Raw genomic sequence first — 20,327 nt, forward strand, 5'->3', positions numbered from 1 at the left:
TCTCTGGTTGAAGCCATGGTCGGCTGACATGGTATCCAAGTCTAGACTCTTAAATTTAGCATTTAAGGCTAAGGGGCCAATTTATTAAAGTGCGGACTGAAATGATACGATGTAGCGTATCATGTCCGCCGCACATCGATAAATGCAGACAGCATACGCTGTTGGCATTTAATTGCACAAGCAGTTCTTGTGAACTGCTTGTGCAATGCCACCCCTGCAGACTCGCGGCCAATCGTATAGGGTCGAGCAAATTGAAGACCGCAGCCTGAGATGCAGCGGATCAGTTATGGAGTAGCGGTCTTTAGACTGCTGCTTCATAACTTCTGTTTCCGCATGGAAACAGGGGCATCAAGATCCATTGGGAGCTTGATATTTCGGTCCCCAAGTCTTTAATCGACCCTGGTTTGGATTGGATTATTTCCATAGTGACGGGCGACAAAGGAGCTTTTTTGCCCCAGGACAAGAAGAATAGGCCTAAAGGAGAATCAGGTAACCATTTTTGTTCCTTTTACCAGTCTTTCCTCTCAGAAGGCGGTTTCGTTAAAACCCCACTGGAGACCAAATCCAGTTTGGAGCAAGTCTAAGCAGACCAAAAAGTCTGCTCACAGTAATAAGTCTGCATGAAGGAGTGGCCCCTGATCGAGGTTATCCGGTAGGGGGAAGCTTAAGTCATTTTTTGGGAGCAATGGGCTTGATCTGTTCAGGATTCTTTGGTGTTGGATATTGTGTCTCTAATGTTACAGAATAAGTTTCCAGTCATGTCCTCCTCGGTAGGGGTTCATTCTGACTTACATTTCCAGAAGACCCAACAAGTGTGCAACTTTTCTTCAATGTGTGCAGGAACTGGAGGACATTGTATCAGCCTTGGCGGCATATCGGGGGGGGGGGGGGGTTTATTCCAATATGTTTATTATTTCAAAGGAGGAGGGCAGGTTCTTCTTTAAACAGGTTCTTAAAGTGAAGGTAAAGTTTTTCCACTTTGAACACACCAATGCATTTGCTAATATGACCAGAAGCTAATCGCTAACTTATTTAATCTATTACTTTTGAATTTTTCAGAAGATATATAAAAATCCCTACCTTTCCGATACTGACTCCTCCCAACCCCTATTTCCTGGTTTTCTGCCATCTGACGTATAGAGCGGTCCCACACACTCTCTATGTCTCTGAAAAGCACGTTCATGATGCTAAGATTAACTGAGCATGCGATAATCGGCGATCTATAATGGAAATTATACTATATATATATGGCATAAATTTATATTATATTCTTCATCAAATTAATAGAATTTGATTTAATAGAAAAGTATAATATATATATATATATATTATACATAAAAACGACTTTCCATCCCAATAATCTGAATATTGTTTTGTTGGTAGAATAAAATGCTACTTATTAATAAGCATTCACTTTTGAACAGTAATAACATCATTATACGTTGATCGAAATGTTAAAAAATTATGTAATTAAATTATTAGATTGAAAATACTAATTTTTAAAATAAATATTTTGAAGGACAGCGTTACTTCTAGTGAACAATTTTAGGAAGTCAAGTGATGCGCTTGTCTGAATCGGAGCCTTCAGTATTATGCTGATGATGTATTGGAATTCCTAAACAATACCAACACACATGCGCGAAACGGGAGTGAGCGTGGATTCCTAGTTTTCCCAAAAAAATTAATACTGCATGCGCATATGAGAAAAGAGGCGGATGACGTGAAGTGTCGGCCTCCTAATGGCCAGATTTTCAAATGGATCACAGAAAAACATGATCACGGGTTGATTTTCGGGACCTTTAGAAATAGATTAGAAACGGTAATAACCTTCTTTACAAGCAAATTGATAAAAATTCATGAATAAAAGATATATTTATTTTAAAAAATGAATAATATAATATATCGACATGAAGGTAACTTTACCTTCACTTTAAGAGTTCCTTCTTTCAAGATGGAGATCATCAGATCCATCTTGTCACTAGTTCTTCAAGGTCAGTTTATGACAACTATAGACTTGAAGGATGCTTATCTGCACATTCTGATTCACAAGGACTATCATCAGTTCATTCATTTTGAATTTCTAGACAGACACTATCAATTTATAGCTCTTTCTTTTGGTCTGTCCACCGCTCCCAGAATCTTCACAAAGGTCTTGGGGGCTCTTCTCTCAGTGGTCAGGGCTCAATAAAAAGCTGTTTCTCCATACGTGGACAATATATTGGTTTAGGCTGCATCTTTGCCATTAGCAATGGCCAATACTGAGAAACTACTTTGGTTTCTTTGCAGTCATGGTTGGAAGGTCAATGTGGACAAGAGTTATCTCACCCCTCAGGCAAGGGGGTGTTTTTAGGTCAGCAGTCTCCTTTAAGAATTACAGCTCATTCTACGCGTTCTGTTTCTACTTCCTGGGCCTTTAGGAATGAGGCTTCTATAGAACAGATTTTAAAGGCTGCAACCTGGTCTTCATTGCATATTTTCACCAAATGTTATCATTTCAATGTTTTTGCCCCGGCGGAGGAGGCTTTATGCGGTTATACCGGATAAATAGGTGCCTGCCTTTAATTTTTTGGTCCCATCCATTTTTCAGTGGACTCCATAGCTTGGGTATTTGTTCCCAAGAGTAATGGATTTTGTGGACTCTCACCACCATATAAAGAAAACATAATTTATGCTTACCTAATAAATTATTGTTTTTCTTGGGGGTAAGAGTCCACAAACCCAACCAAAGAAAACAAAACAGGTTCTTGGTGGCAGCAGCCCCCGTTTGCACCTCTTTAACCTACTGTTGTTCTTACTTCTTCTTTCCTATCCTTGGCTATATGTACTACTGGGAGGGAAAGGGAAGTAGGAGAGATACTTAAAGTTCTGGTGTTGAGTGTCTTTGCCTCCTGAAGGTGGCCAGGAGATGAACTTCCCAAAAGTTATGGATTTTGAGGACTCTCACAACAAAGAAAGAAATTAATTTATCAGGTAAGCATAAATTATGTTTTTTTTAATTATGTGTAGTCATTGTTGCACATCTAGAACACACCCATTCCGCTCCAGATGCACATATGATCAGTGATTGGGTCATACACCTGTACACTGCTCCTGATTGGCTCACTGTATCCTCTTCTGGATTGACACAGTAGTTTAACTTGACTATGTACGTATTCAATATAAAGACGCTAAACACGTAGTAAAATGGAATTTGTTTAAGAATAAAATGATCTAACCAAGACAGCATTTTATTTTTACACTAATGTGTCCCTTCTACCTCTTTGCTGGGTAGAGCAAAGGGCTTTTAATCAAGGGACAGCATTGGAAATGTACTAATGGTAGCCAATGCCATTTACATTTGGGGTGCAACAATATTAAGTTCCCCCTCCCTTGTACTGCCTCTGACAAAGCTGTGTAACCCTGTTCTAAACAAATGCTGGTCCTCAAGTCAAAATTAAACTTTCATGATTGAGATAGAGCATGTACTTTTAAAACAACTTTCCAGGTTACTTCCAATTAACAAAATGTGTAGTCTTTTTATATTTACACTTTTTGAGTCACCGGCTCCTACTGAGCATGTGGAAGAATTCACAGAATAAACGTATTTGCGCTTGTGGTTGGCTGATGGCCTAAAAATGGACAAAACTTTGAAATTTGTCAGAATAAAATCTACTGCCCATTTAAAGTTTAGGTTAAATGCTATTGCTAGGTCGCATTCGCATTGCACCTAACTTATAATACAAGCGCATATTTGAATGTGCTGGTATTGCTGAGTGGAGCGCAAATATCGTACTTGCGTAAGCGATATTTTGTGCTCCACTAGCAATCTGACCCTTAGCCGGCTACTCACCAACATCAAACTCATAGCCATGCTGTTGGAATGTGTGGCAGCTCCCTCCAGCCTGGTCGTGCTGCTCCAGGACCAAAACCTTCTTTCCAGCTTTTGCCAGCACTGTAGCTACAGACAGACCTCCAATACCACTTCCAATAACCACTGCATCAAGATTATCTGGGATCCTGCTCTTGGAGAAACCTAGATTAGGAGAGAAAGCAATATGTTAGTACTGAACTCTCTACCCTATTTCCATTTTACTCTCAATCAATCCCCTCCTTTTCTTTAACTCATCGGTATGCTACAACTTCACTCACCTTTATATACAGTGCTGACACCTTTGTTGGCCATGGTAATTAAAGGGAAATTAACCCCAATTTTTTTTGTTTCATGATTCAGACAAAGCTTACACTACTAAACAACTTTCCAATGTACTTCTATTATAAAATGTGCTTCATTCTCCTCCAATCCTTTGTTGAAAGAGCAACAATGCACTACTTGGAGATAGCTGAACACATTGGGAGAACCAATTACCAGAGGAATATATTTGCAACCAGCAATCTCAGCAGCTAGCTTCCAATAGTGCAGTGCTGCTCCTGAGCCTACCTAAGTATGCTTTTCAACAAAGGATACCAAGTAAACAAAGCAAATTAGATATCAGAAGTAGATACTAAAGTTGTTTAAAATTACATGCTCTATCTGAATAATGGAATAATAATTTTGTGTTTAATTTCCCTTTAACATGATCAACCAGAAGGGAAACGTCTGAATACTATACTATATTCTATCAACATGTCTTCCCAATTAAAGTATCTATATTTTATATTAAAGGGACAGGAAAGTCCAAAATTGTATTTCATGATTTGGATAGAACATACAATTCCAAACAAGTTTGCAATTTAATTATATTATCAAATTTGCTTAATTTTCTTGTTATCCTTTGCTGAAGGAACAGCATTGCACTACTGGCAGTTAGCTGAACACATCTAGTTAGCCAATCACAAGAGACAAATGTGTGCATGCACCAATCAGCAGCTAGCTCCCACTAGTGTAGGATATGGGTGTATTCTTTTTCAACAAGTTATACCAAGAGAACGAAACATTTGAAAATAGTTGTGAATTTCAAAGTGTCCTAAAATAACATGCTCTATCTGAATCATGCACATTTCTCTCCTTACCCTGCTTGTCAATACTTTCACTACTGTTCTGAAGTGACAATAGTTTATTATTGTAAATTAAATGGACAAATCATACCATGCATGTTAATATTTAAAAATGTTAAAAAAAAATAATTTTGCATTAAAAGATTAAAGGGATACTAAACCCACATTTTTATTTGTATGTTCTATCTGAATCATAAAAGAAAAATGTGGGGGGTTTATGTCCCTTTAAATAGACAAGAGGGTCATGTCAAACTAGAAGTGACTTTGTACGTATATGTAATTAAAACAATGTAAGTTTGTGTATAGTTATTATAATAGCATTAAAATAATGGGTGGACTTACTGGTCTGATTTTGTGATTTATTTGTGCCACTTCACTCCATTATTTATTACAGTGAAATATGTTACAAATGTACCACGCTATGCATTGCTGTTGCTTTATTTCTATATTGTATACAGTATTACACTCATTAATACAATCTGTAGGGCAGGTCAAAGTATTTTGTGAGCATGTCCATGAGGAATGTAGTAACATGAAAATAAAAAAAATGTACACATACACAAGTCTGTTATCTGGTCTAAATAATAATAATCTTGCCATTTAATTATCTACACCTCCTCTCTCCCACACCTCATGGTATCTTTTTCACATACCCCCTTGTAGTGCAATTTCATCTCACATTTTGATTATAGGATCGAACAACTCTTTGGTACACTTTTTCAGAACAACAGACATCCCAACTCTCCCTGAAGTTCAGGGAGTCTCCCTGATTGTAATAGCGGCTCCCTGATGCCAGCAAATGGAGTGCAATCTCCCTGAAACTCCAAGTGCCATGATCCAATGTGGCCCAAATCCGCAAAAGTGTTTCTTTAAGGAATGCCTTTAGTTGCTGGGACGTTATAGATCCCTCAAAGCGTGCATCAGTAGCCAAAAGCCCCCACTGATTCTAATAAAATAAAACACAAATACTACCTTATTTACTGCACGTAATTAAACTTCGTATTCTAAAATATTTAAGCATTCAACAAGCGTACGATCACTGGAAAATAGGTTTGTTGTATGTGGTCGTGCAACAAAGCTACTTTTTTTAATGTGACTTTAGTGGGAAGCTACATTAATGATAAGTCTCTATCTTATTAAGGGTTATAAGGTGTCCAATATATAACTTGGAGGGGGGGGGTAGCTGGAGAAGCCACCTCCCTGAAATGAGTTTTTGTCTGGAATAAATTAGTTTTATGTCTGGAATAATGTTATGTTTGTTCATATTTGTCATTTCTTCTATTACTCTAACATTCAAATAGATTTTACATCAAAGGCCAATTTAGTTTATAATTATGTTCCTAAGCATAATTCTACTTTTTCTGCCAGCAAAGTTTGATGCTTTTTCCCTTCTTTTTTGATCTCCATCTTGGTCATGTATATACATGAATTTTGTGTTAAAATCTTGTATATAGATCACGTTACCTCTTCACAATTTAATTACAGATTGTAAACATATGCTTCCCTTTATAAATGTGCTTAAATTATACATGTATACACCTGTATGATCAACTCTTCTGCTTTAATATCCTTTGTTAATAAAGTTGGTTAAAACAAACAAACAAATAAAGACAACACGCTAACAAACACATACCTAGTTTGAGCACCTTGTGTCTGGCCTTTTGATCTGTAACTAGTGGCTGCGGAATACGAAGGCAGGTTTCCTGAAACAAGCACCCCCATCCACAGACAAACCGCAGGTACAGATATACCCACAGCAGAAGAAGCAGCAGCATGAGCAGTGGGAGCAGCAGTGAGAAAGGCAGCATAGTGCGGTGTGTGCAGATAACAGAGACACAATGTTGTGTTAAGTAATAAGAAGAATATACAGATACACTAACGTAGCTACTGGGGATTAAAGGGGACAGACCACTAATACAGAGTGAACTTAAAAAAAAACCACGTGCAATAACTGCAGGTCAAAGGTTCTATTCCCAGCAAACATCTAACAGTTAACTGTTTGCATTCAGTATACTCCGTTTCAATAACTCATCTTGTTAACCCATCGCCTTAAATATTCTCTTTTTATATAAATAAAATGTATAGAAGCAAATTTCATCCAGCTTTGCAAGCTAATCTTTTTTTTTCTTCTTCTAAACTCATAAACCTCCATTCATAGTGCACCTGGTCTAATAGTGAGATGTATATTTGTATTCACACAACGACAGGCAGCAGACAGAGCTATAGTCCAATAGTTTTGTGCATGGGGAGTTCATATCTTCATATCCGCTGAGATCAGAGTCCAGATTAAATCACTCTAAGCGTCAGCTAAAAACTGCAGGTGTAAGATTATGCAGACATGGTGGCAGCTGGTTTTCCATAACTATGGAAAGCTTCACAAGCTAACCAATCAGCAACTGCAAGTGTCCATCTCTGATAAATGATTGGCTAGGAGAACTGTCAGTGATGAGAGTAAGCTAAACTAAGATTCCACAATGTAAGAGCAGCACCAATATTTTAAAGTGTCCATCTCTGCTAAATGATTGTCTAATCAGTGATGACAGTAAGCTTAAAGGGACATGAAAACCATTTTTTTTCTTTCGTGATTTAGAAAGAGCATACGATTATAAACAACTTTCTAATTTACTTCTATTATCTAATTTGCTTCATTCTCTTGCTATTCTTTGCCGAAAAGCATATATAGATAGGCTTAGTAGCTGCTGATTGGTAGCTGCACATAGATGCCTCCTGTGATTGGTTCACCGTGTGCATTGCTATTTCTTCATTAAAGTATATCTAAAGAATGAAACAAATTAGGTAATAGAAGTAAATTGGATTGTTGTTTAAAATTGTATTCTCTACCTTAATCATGAAAGAAAATGTTTGGGTATAGTGTCCCTTTAAATAGGATTCCACAATGTGAGCGCACCAATATTTTAAACCTGAGAGTGTGTGTTGTGTATTTTAAATACTGGTGCAAAGTGGCTTTTATAACTTTCTTGCAGTGTTTCAGGTGATGCATTGGTACTGGTTAGATATTTTTAATAGTTTATTACAGATATTTGTGTTTAGACAACATCTCTGTATTTATGTTTGTGAGACATGTCACTGTCCACCAATTAAACAGTGGGGATTCTGCTTATCACCCAATAATCTATTAGTCCATATAGTTCAGTTGTACACTTTTAAACAATTTTAAACAACTTTCTAATTTACTTCCATTAACAAAATGTGCACAGTCTTTTTATATTTAAACTTTTTGAGTCACCAGCTCCTACTGAGCATGTGCAAGAATAAGTGTGTATGCATTTGTGAATGGCTGATTGCTGTCACGTGGTACGTGTATGCATTTGCGATTGGCTGATGGCTGTCACATGGTACAGGGGGAGTGGAAAAAGACATAACTTTTAAAATTGTCAGAAAAAAAATCTACTACTCATTTGAAGTTCAGACTAAGTGCTATTGCATTGTCTTGTTATCTTGCATTTGTTGATTATGCAAATCTACAGTGTTGACTGGTCCTTTAATGCCCCTTAAAGGGACATTAAACACTTTGAGATGGTAATATAAAATGATAAATTGTATATATAAAACAACTCTGCAATATACTTTCATTATTTATTTTGTCCTCTTTGCCTGTAATTCCATTCTGAAATTGTGAGCTTTTCAGTTCCTGTTAGAAATGGAAGTGCAGAACACTGTTAAATCCAGCACAACCATTGGCTGCACACTCTTGTGACCTATTTATAACTGTCTCTAATTGGCCACAGCAGAGAAGGTAACACAAGTTACAACATGGCAGCTCCCATTGTTTTATAGACACTAAAACTTTACACTTATTTTGTCACTTTTTAAACAACTAATGAAACTTTAAAAAATACATCTACATGTTAGTCATGGACAAATCTTTTCTTTGAATGCATCATTCTATCTAGCATGTATTTAGTGTTTAATGTCCCTTTAAAATTGAAGATGCAGGTATAATATGAGTGGTTAAAATGATATGATATTCCCTATGGAAAAACAGTAGGAAGAATAAATATTATAAAACTGTATTTTGGTTGCATACTTGTTTTTTATTGTACATAAAAAAACATTCCCTAAACACTTGCTCACAATATCCCTAAATATGTTCTTTTGGCTTGTTTCTGCATTTCAACAACTTAGCAGTTTCTGCAATATTACTTCTGTTGATTTTTTTTCCTACAAATATTCAAGTACAAAGGACACAAATAACCCACATAGCTCTCTTTACAATTTATAGGTATATTTATTTGTATTGGTCAAAAATGTACAGAACACAACACATTAATTACACAGAAATAACAGCTAATTACACACTGGAAAGGTAAATGTATAAGGTTTTAAAATATATTTGGCAGTGTTACGCTATGGAGTTTCCAAGGTAAAGTGTATTGGCAAATCCCATCACTCTTATGTTATTCTCACAAGTCCAAAACACCTTGAGCATAGTTCTATCCCAACCTAATTAACATCATTTTTCAGCATCATTTAAATATTCTCTCAGGCACACATGGATTATATGTATATGTTTATACTTTATATATTATATAGGTATATGCAAAGCTGAGAGAAATGAAATGAGGAAATGTGTTGTAAGGGGGGGGGGGGGGGGAATAAAAGCAATTGGAGGAATGTGTGTGCGCAAACACCCAATGATGATAGAGTAGATTGCTGTGTAGTATTTAAAGATTATGTATATTAAACATTGCTCCTCTTTAGTAAGAAAATATTTTAAATCAATGTAAACTTACTTGTTTTCTTGCTAAACAAGCACTGGTGTTGCAGTACTGAAATTAAAAATTAAGCCAATTTGATAGGAGAGGGAGTGAAAGTTCAATGGACATTAAAAGGACACTCAAGTCAAAATTAAACTTTCATTATTCAGATAGAGCATGCAATTTTAAACAACTTTCCAATTTACTTCAATTAACAAAATGTGCACAGTCTTTTATATTTAAACTTTTTGAGTCACCAGCTCCTACTGAGCATGTGCAGAATAAACGTGTATGCATTTGTGATTGGCTGATGGCTGTCACATGGTACGTGTATGCATTTGTGATTGACTGATGGCTGTCACATGGTACAGGGGGAGTGGAAATAGACATAACTTTTAAAATTGTCAGAAAAAAATCTACTACTTATTTGAAGTTCAGACTAAGTGCTATTGCATTGTCTTGTTATCTTGCATTTGTTGATTATGCAAATCTACTGTGTTGATTGGTCCTTGTGTGTTATATGTGTGTTTTTGTGAGTGTGTTTGCAAGTGTGTTTGTATGTGAGTGAGTGTGTATGTATATGTATATGCAAGTGTGTGTGTGTGTGTATATGAGTGAGTGTGTGAGTTTCTGTGAGTATGTTTATGTGTATGTGTGTTTATATATGTAAGTGTGTGTGTGTATATGTGAATGAGAGTGTGTATATATGAGTGTGTGTGTATGTCAGTGTGTATGTATATGGGAGGGTGTGTGTGTATATATGAGTGTGTGTATGTCAGTGTGTATGTATATGGGAGGGTGTGTATGTATATATGAGTGTATGTGTGTATATGCGTGAGTGTATAGGTGAATGTGTGTGTGTGTGTATATCTGAGTGTGCATATATGAGTGTATGTGTGCATATGCGAGTATGTGTGTGTATATGTGAGTGTGTGTGCGTATAAGTGAAAGTGTGTGTGTGTGTTTGTGTGTATGTAAGTGTGTATATGTGAGTGTGTGTATAGTATATATATATATATATACGTTGATTGCAGTAGCCATGTTAGTCCAGAGATTTAGATATCAAAATAACAAGAGTATTGCATTGAGCAATGATACTTTTTTTATTGGACTAACTATACATTTATAAGTTGACAAGCTTTCGGAAGAGTTCCTTCCTTTATCAAGTCTGAAGCAATACTGACCAATTCAATGGAATTTACAGATTATTTCTTAAAACACAGAATAGCTAAGAAGACAGAAAGTGCAGGGAGAGGAGGAGGTGTCGTAAAAATCATGAGGGGGGCTTAGGTAACAGGCAGACAGTGTCCAGTGTAGGAGAACAGACAGGGGAAATATATAGCTATACATAGAGCATATACTGACATAAAGTTATATATCAACATTGAATCAATATCTATAAAGATGTGAAATTGTATATACAGGGGGAGTACAAAAGTTAAAAAAAAAAAGACAAAAGTGTGGACATAGGCTTACCTGTGTACCTATGTATAAAGAATGTGGAATATACAATGTAATTGACTAAATGAAAGTATATTACAAAAAATTTTGATAATGTGTTAAGAATCCAGAGTCCACATTTAGTCCAGAATTAAACAGGTTGAAGTGCATTATCATTTTCATTTCAAAGGTTTTTCTTTCCATGGTGTTTTTGAAGTTGCCTCTGAGAATTTTGATTTTGAGGTTTTGGATGGAGTGGTCAGGTTGGGTGAAATGGTGACCAACAGGGGTGCAGTATTTTGTTTCACAGTGGTTTTTGATTGAGTGTCTGTGTAAGTTCATTCGAAGGTGCAGTTTTTGGCTTGTTTCTCCAATATAGCATCCCATTTCACATGCAGTGCAATGTATCATGTATACCACATTTGCAGATATACATGAATATGCCCCTTTAATGTTATAAGATTTATTATTGTGCTGTGCTGCTTTCACAAACGTGTTGACACAGTTTGCAGAGTGCTTTATAGCAGCACTTGGTTCCATTCTGAGTGTTCTTTTTCTCAAGGGGTAGCTTCCTATGTACCAATTTCTGTTTTAGGTTAGGTGGTTGTCTGTATGCCAGGATTGGGGGTTTTGGAAAGATTTTTTTGAGTGTGGGATCCTCTAAGAGTAGTGGCCACTAGCTTTATAAAAGACACCACTGATTTTCTTAACAAAATCAGCCAGATAACAGAATTGCCAGAGGATACTATACTTGTGACAATGGATGTGGAATCCCTGTACAGCAATATTCCACATAAAGATGGTATTGATGCCTGCTTAAACTTTCTTTCCTCCAACAGCCCTAACCAGACATATAGTGCTTCTACAGTCAGTAAACTTACAGAATTTATACTTACTCACAATTATTTCATCTTCAACCACTCCATCTACTTACAAACCATGGGAACAGCCATGGGCACCAAAATGGCACCACAGTACGCAAACCTCTTCATGGCTGACTTAGAGCAGAGATTCCTAGCCACTCACCCTCACAAACCCTTCAAATACTTTCGCTACATCGATGATATTTTCATCATATGGACAGAAGGAGAAAAAAACCTTGAACATTTTCATAAATCATTTAATCTATTTCATGCATCAATCAAGCTTAAAATGAACTTTTCTAGAGACTGTGTCAGCTTCCTGGATACAACAATATCCATCACAAATGGCAAACTGCACTCATCTGTATACAGGAAACCAACAGATAGATGCAGCTACCTCCACAGCTCCAGCTCCCACCCCAATCACATTAAAAAATCCATAATCTACAGTCAGGCTACAAGATACCACAGAATTTGCTCAGATACCAAGGACCGTGACAAACACCTCATCACACTGTCCCATTCATTCAGAGAAAAAGGTTACAAAACAAGGATTATAAATAAAAAAATTAACTCTGCCCTCAATACTCCACGTGAACACTTACTACAATACAGGGAGAAGAAAAACATATCACGTATCCCACTAGTAGTCAAATACAACCCTGCTGTGGAAGGGATACGAAAAATCATAAAAGACTTACAGCCACTACTCTTAGAGGATCCCACACTCAAAAAAATCTTTCCAAAACCCCCAATCCTGGCATACAGACAACCACCTAACCTAAAACAGAAATTGGTACATAGGAAGCTACCCCTTGAGAAAAAGAACACTCAGAATGGAACCAAGTGCTGCTATAAAGCACTCTGCAAACTGTGTCAACACGTTTGTGAAAGCAGCACAGCAAACCACAATAATAAATCTTATAACATTAAAGGGGCATATTCATGTATATCTGCAAATGTGGTATACATGATACATTGCACTGCATGTGAAATGGGATGCTATATTGGAGAAACAAGCCAAAAACTGCACCTTCGAATGAACTTACACAGACACTCAATCAAAAACCACTGTGAAACAAAATACTGCACCCCTGTTGGTCACCATTTCACCCAACCTGACCACTCCATCCAAAACCTCAAAATCAAAATTCTCAGAGGCAACTTCAAAAACACCATGGAAAGAAAAACCTTTGAAATGAAAATGATAATGCACTTCAACCTGTTTAATTCTGGACTAAATGTGGACTCTGGATTCTTAACACATTATCAAAATTTTTTGTAATATACTTTCATTTAGTCAATTACATTGTATATTCCACATTCTTTATACATAGGTACACAGGTAAGCCTATGTCCACACTTTTGTCTTTTTTTTTTTAACTTTTGTACTCCCCCTGTATATACAATTTCACATCTTTATAGATATTGATTCAATGTTGATATATAACTTTATGTCAGTATATGCTCTATGTATAGCTATATATTTCCCCTGTCTGTTCTCCTACACTTGACACTGTCTGCCTGTTACCTAAGCCCCCCTCATGATTTTTACGACACCTCCTCCTCTCCCTGCACTTTCTGTCTTCTTAGCTATTCTGTGTTTTAAGAAATAATCTGTAAATTCCATTGAATTGGTCAGTATTGCTTCAGACTTGATAAAGGAAGGAACTCTTCCGAAAGCTTGTCAACTTATAAATGTATAGTTAGTCCAATAAAAAAAATAAAAAAGTATCATTGCTCAATGCAATACTCTTGTTATTTTGATATATATATATATATATATATATATATAAAATCAGCAGTTAGTATTAATGTAAAATATCTGCATACAAAATATGTTTTATAAGAAAGTAAATACATTCCATGTTAGCAAAATTGTCATTATTTTGCAGACCAGTGTCTAGTTCATGCATAATGCATAATCAAAAGATTCAGAGTTACTTTACAGTTTGAGCTAAATGCCCCTTAAAGGGGTTAATAGCAGGAAAAAGTACAGCAGAGCAAGAGTCTCCCTATCAGTTCTTCTAGGAAAGGAGACAAGAGCAAGGCAGTATCAGGGATTTCATCTAAAGAGACAATGTACTGAGGGAAGTGGCTGATAAGAGTTAATTGCATTATTACATTACTTATATGATGTAAGTAGACTTTACGTTCATTGATTCTGTATTTATATGATGTAAGTAGAATCTATGTTTATTTGATTCTGTATTTATATGATGTAAGTAGAGTTTACGTTCATTGATTCTGTATTTATATGATGTAAGTAGAGTCTATGTTTATTTGATTCTGTATTTATATGATGTAAGTAGAGTTTACGTTCATTGATTCTGTATTTATATGATGTAAGTAGAGTTTACGTTCATTGATTCTGTATTTATATGATGTAAGTAGAATCTATGTTTGATTGATTCTGTATTTATATGATGTAAGTAGAGTCTATGTTCATTTGGTTCTGTATTTATATGATGTAAGTAGAATCTATGTTTGTTTGATTCTGTATTTATATGATGTAAGTAGAGTCTATGTTCATTTGGTTCTGTACTATCATTCACACCACTGAACCTCTGATGCAGACATAGGGAGAGTACAACAATATAATCCTTGGATTGTCTGTTACACTTTAGCTTTGTAAGGTGGAGACTTGCACAGTGGTTGAACTACTGTACATTCACAATTTAAATACAAAATACACTTCTCTAACTTTATTATATATATCCAACACAGATAAACACAGATCTTTTTATGGGCATCTTAAATATGACCACTTAACAGAATATTATTGGGTAGTTAAAAAAAATCTCAACCTTTAAAAGACCACTGTTAAACATTAGACTAAATCATTTTAAAAGCACAAAAAATTAAAAAGTTAAAATGTATCAGAGGTCACATTGATGACATTCTTGATGTCACAGGAAATTACAACAATTTAGGAATCTGTTTTGAAATATTTTATCGTAACAATAAGATTGTAACGCCCTGTCCCATCCACGCATGACATCATTGTGACAGAAGTATGCTCCTGATTGTTTAACATGCAATGGATGACTTTAAGGTGTACGGCACAAAGAAACAAGATAAGGAACAGGAAATCAAAGGTCCAATAATTAGTACTAATATCTTAAAATACTGCCAAGTGATCACAATGTATAAGGAAGACTGGCTAAGTACTATTGGCATCCAGAGCTAGGGTTTAATAGATATAATGAGGCCAATAACAGAGTATCATGTCACAGAAGAAAAGAAAGAGTGTAATGAGAGTAGTGTTTCTTAGAACAGAAGTGGAGAAAGTGGCAAATCTTTCAAGTCATAAAGAAGAAAACAATTCAGGAGGGAGTGCAAAAGAAATGGAGAAGAGAAAGAGGTTTAAATGGCAGAAGGAAGACTTAAGAGAAAGAGGAGAAGATTCAGAATTGCAGCAAATTTGTGGCCATATTTTTAAAAACCCACTTCCAGCTGTGAAAGTGTTTCTAAGGGTAGAGTGTGAGGTTGGAGAATCTAATACACCCAGCTGACAGGAACCCACTGAGGTTCAGTGCGAAGTCTCTCCAGGGCCATTTGCAGCTCTTGAAAGCTCTGATCCAGGTCAGCATTAATCAAAGAAAGGTCAAAGTAATGTCCGTAGGCCTGATGCAGTCGCTCACTCTCCTCTACAATGCGCAGGAGCTCAGAATCCTAACAAGAAAGGGAAGGAGAGATTGGATAATAGAGGAATTTGTATGTAAAATGAGAGGTGGGTGATTGACAAACAGAGAATTAATAGTGGGGGCAGAAGAGTTTTAATGAAGGAAAGGAATGTGGAGGAAAGGAGATGCAAAGGAGGAAGAGATTAGAGAGATAGGGAAGCAAAAGACAAGAAAATGTAGAACACAGAAGGAAATTATGTAAATGAAAGAAAAAGTTACATAAAAGAAAAGGTATTTTATATAAAAATATATCTAACTTTCTCTCTATTTAAAAAGTATTTTATCTATATATTTATATATGGTCAATACAAGTGCCTTTAGTTTGAGCTTTCTTAAGTAAAAGTCTGGTCTCTTTGGATCTCTTTCTCACTGTTTCTCTTCTTGATACCCCTGACTTATTTTCGATATGGGTTATGTGTCGGATGCCTCATAGAACAAAAAACAATATAATATGGAAACTATGTAGAAGTCTAGTTACTAATTAGTCATTTAAAATGAACCTAACAAAATAAGAATATATATATATATATATATATATATATATATATGTATATATAAATCCAGAAGATGAAATGACAAATGGCGCCAGCATTGTTTCTTTAAAAGCAGAACATCTTTATTGAGGTGTCATCATAGAAGGACAGCAACGTTTCAGGTCACACTGACCCTTAGTCATGCTATGGAATGCTATGCAACACAACTTTCAATAGGGTAAATACCTTAATTACAAAAACATTAACTCTATGGGTGCTAAACATTATTGTCAAAGCACAAATGCTTCTACTGCCATCTGCAGGCCAGAGTTATATACTACTCCCAAACAAGTTTATGCAATGTATTGTACCCATTATAGAGAGTTTAGCACCCATAGAGTTAATGTTTTTGTAATTAAGGTATTTACCCTATTTAAAGCTGTGTTGCATAGCATTCCATAGCATGACTAAGGGTCAGTGTGACCCGAAACGTTGCTGTCCTTCTATGATGACACCCCAATAAAGATTTTCTGCTTTTAAAGAAATAGTGCTGGCGCCATTTGTCATTTCATCTTCTGGATTTATATGTAAGAGGTGACACAGGACCCTTTGGCGGACATGCACTTTATTACCTGCAATGAACTGTGGTTACTTCTACTAGTGCTGGACCTATTGCCCTTTATAAAAATAAAAAATGTAAACTCCTCTCACATTTTCTCAAATAATACTTTGTTAGCTCACACTGTGCTATATTCTTAGCCAGGTGCTGGGACACCCTGGTTGAGAATGAGATGTTTAGAGTGAGCCGCAGCATCTCACAACAAGACCCATTTACGCTGAGATTTTTGTCTTGTCGACTGTTTCTTGTCAAGAGAACTACTTAGTAATATTTTCATCTAAATTATATCCAACAAAATGACCTAAAATAAGCTGGTGTTTACCATATAAATACACAAAAAAAGGAGTGATATAAAAGCACATAATGGGGTGGACATAGAATATTTAGACCCTAATAGGCCGTAAATACAGTGTTGACACATGTGCACTCACCGAAAGTTGCTTGTTAGTCATCCCAGCCTCTATGGCTGATTGGTTGTTGGCTTTGAGACACTCAATGACAGGAGCCCCAACAAACACAACATATGGAACAAATTCTGCTGTCCTGAGGACTTTTACAGCCTAAATGGAGAAACATGTAGGTTAAACCTTTAGATATATATCTCTATCTATCTTAGATAGACAACAAATCAGTATCTAGCTCTTAAAGGGACAGTCTACTTCAAAAATGTTATTGTTTAAAAAGATAGATAATCCCTTTATTACCCATTCCTGAGTTTTGCACAACCAACATGGTTATATAAATACACTTTTTACCTCTCCTTTACCTGTGATTACCTTGTATCTAAGCCTCTGCAGACTGCCCCTTATCTCAGTTCTATTTTCATACTTGCATTTTAGACATTTAGTGCAGACTCATGAATAACTCCACAGGAGTGATCACATCTATATGGCAAACATGAACGAGCAGTGTCTTGCTGTGAAAAGCCCTAAAAATGCCCTGTGACAAAGGCGGCCTGCAGGGGCTTAGAAACAGGTAGACATGTAGATGTTTAAAGGTTATAAAGTATATAAATATAACAATGTTTCTTGTGCAAAGCTATGGAATTTGTCAGGATATCATTCTCCAAACTGGACTTACTTCTTTTTACCGTTCTGTACCTTTAAAATTCAATTAGGATCATGCTCACTTCCTTTAAATTCCCAGCAGCCCTTTTACCTTTGCTTGGTATTGATGTGCCTACAGAAATATCCAGCCTGTGCCTTGCACTATTATTGAAAATAATCTACCCTTTTGTGGATCAAGTAATCCGTTGTTACAATTCAACTAAACCTAACAGTAGCACTCTCTGTGTTCGTGCTCTTATCCTCCAGGACTGCCTGTGTTTATTTTCCACACGGAACCTCATACTCTGTCTGCCAGACCCTGTATCCATCCGCGGTGACGTCACATGCCAGCTTCACGGATCATCCGACATTGCGAGCTGCTGCTCCGCTCCGTTACTCTCAGGGCTCTGATTCCTTACCCATCTGACTACCGAAGCGCTACCTAAACTTGAATCTAAGGGGTCAAGGTAAATAGATGTATATAAACATAAACTTTAAAACGGCTTATTATATAATTCCTGCCTAAAGGTTCCATTCTGTGAAAAACCTGTTTAGCTAAAGTTTACTAAGTGGCATATTGTTTACTCTTATTTTAGCTGAGCATAATTTGGTTCTTGCTTTAACTAAGCTGCCTGGTTACACTACATTTATGTAGCTACAGTTACTAGCAATTACTTATGAACCTGTATATTAATATTCTGGTAGTATTTGGGTTTCAGATCACCATCTAGGTGATTTATCTGTTACCCTCACATCTCCCAGAAACAAATCCTTAATTTTTCATCTCAGCAGCTGTGTTTAACTTTTAGTAACATTTAATCTCTCCAGTCATTGTAGGTTGCTGACAAGTGTGACAGAGCCTGACAGAATACCAAGCCATAACATAATGAACCCAGCTGAGATGACTGCACATTTACAGGCTCTGAGTCAAAGAGTAGATTCCCTCACTCAGGGTCTTAATACACTTAAAGCAGAAAATGTTGCTTTAAAAGCCTATATTAAAGACACTCTAGAAACAAAGATACATACACCTGAGCCCTCAGTTAGTCTCCCTGAAAAGTTTTATGGTGACAGGGCACAGTACAGAGATTTCAAAAATGCATGCTTATTACTTTTTACACTCAAACCCCAGTCTTACCCCAATGACAGGATTAGAGTACTGACAACTATCTCATTCTTAAGGGGGGAACCACGTAGCTGGGCTAATTCTTTTTTTGAATCTAATGAGAATATACTGAACTCTTTAGATAATTTTTTTGCGGCTATGGGTCAGCTGTACGAAGACCCCTTTAAACAGCAGACAGCTGAAACTGCTCTTAGGGCTTTGAAGCAAAAGAAAAGAGTAGTAGAAGATTATATAACCAACTTTAAACGTTGGGCAAAAGATTCGGAATGGAACAACTTGTCTTTAACCCCTTAATGACCGGACCATTTTTCAATTTTCTTACCCTTAATGACAATGGCTATTTTTACATTTCTGCAGTGTTTGTGTTTAGCTGTAATTTTCCTCTTACTCATTTACTGTACCCACACATATTATATACCGTTTTTCTCGCCATAAAATGGACTTTCTAAAGATACCATTATTTTCATCATATTTTATAATTTACTAAAAAAAAAAAAGATAAAATATGAGGAAAAATGGAAAAAAACACGCTTTTTCTAACTTTGACCCCCAAAATCTGTTACACATCTACAATCACCAAAAAACACCCATGCTAAATAGTTTATAAATTTTGTCCTGAGTTTAGAAATACCCAATGTTTACATGTTCTTTGCTTTTTTTGCAAGTTATGGGGCAATAAATACAAGTAGCACTTTGCTATTTCCAAACCACTTTTTTTCAAAATTAGCGCTAGTTACATTGTAACCCTGATATCTGTCAGGAATCCCTGAATATCCTTTGACATGTATGTATATATATATATAACCCAAAGTATTGATCTAGGCCCATTTTGGTATATTTCATGCCACCATTTCACCGCCAAATGCGATCAAAAAAAAAAAAAAGTTAACTATTTCACAAATTTTGTCACAAACTTTAGGTTTCCCACTGAAATTATTTACAAACAGCTTCTGCAATTATGGCACAAATGGTTGTAAATGCTTCTCTGGGATCCCCTTTTTTCAGAAATAACAGACTTATATGGCTTTGGGGTTGCTTTTTTGGTAATTAGAAGGCAGCTAAATGCCGCTGCGCACCACACGTGTTTTATGCCCAGGAGTGAAGGGGTTAATTAGGGAGCTTGTAGGGTTAATTTTAGCTTTAGTGTAGTGTAGTAGACAACCCCAAGTATTGATCTAGGCCCATTTTGGTATATTTTATGCCACCATTTCACCGCCAAATGCGAGCAAATAAAAAAAAAACTTTAAATTTTTCACAATTTTAGGTTTCTCACTGAAATAATTTACAAACAGAAATTGGCAGAAATTGTTGTAAAAGCTTCTCTGGGATACCCTTTTGTTCAGAAATAGCAGAGTTATATGGCTTTGGCGTTGCTTTTTGGT

The 20,327-nt window shown here is 36.2% G+C and overlaps 2 protein-coding genes across 4 annotated transcripts in view; both read right to left on the bottom strand.

The window, feature by feature from the left end:
- LOC128641882 (all-trans-retinol 13,14-reductase) overlaps positions 1–6,874 on the bottom strand; it is a 43,279-nt gene extending 36,405 nt beyond the window's left edge. The window contains exons 1-2 of the mRNA XM_053694450.1: positions 6,608–6,874; positions 3,830–4,012 (exon numbers count right to left, since the gene is read on the bottom strand). Of these exons, the coding sequence (XP_053550425.1) occupies positions 3,830–4,012; positions 6,608–6,782 (358 nt within the window). The 5' untranslated portion in view covers positions 6,783–6,874. The remainder of the gene's footprint in view (positions 1–3,829; positions 4,013–6,607) is intronic.
- Positions 6,875–15,493: 8,619 nt separating this feature from the next.
- Positions 15,494–20,327, bottom strand: part of MPP2 (MAGUK p55 scaffold protein 2) — a 77,633-nt gene continuing 72,799 nt past the window's right edge. For all 3 annotated transcript variants that reach the window (XM_053694463.1, XM_053694482.1, XM_053694471.1), the window contains 2 exons: positions 17,205–17,333; positions 15,494–15,670 (listed from right to left, as the gene is read on the bottom strand). In XM_053694463.1, the coding sequence (XP_053550438.1) occupies positions 15,494–15,670; positions 17,205–17,333 (306 nt within the window). The remainder of the gene's footprint in view (positions 15,671–17,204; positions 17,334–20,327) is intronic.

This window comes from Bombina bombina, chromosome 1 (genome assembly GCF_027579735.1).
Source record: "Bombina bombina isolate aBomBom1 chromosome 1, aBomBom1.pri, whole genome shotgun sequence".
NCBI lineage: Eukaryota > Metazoa > Chordata > Amphibia > Anura > Bombinatoridae > Bombina > Bombina bombina.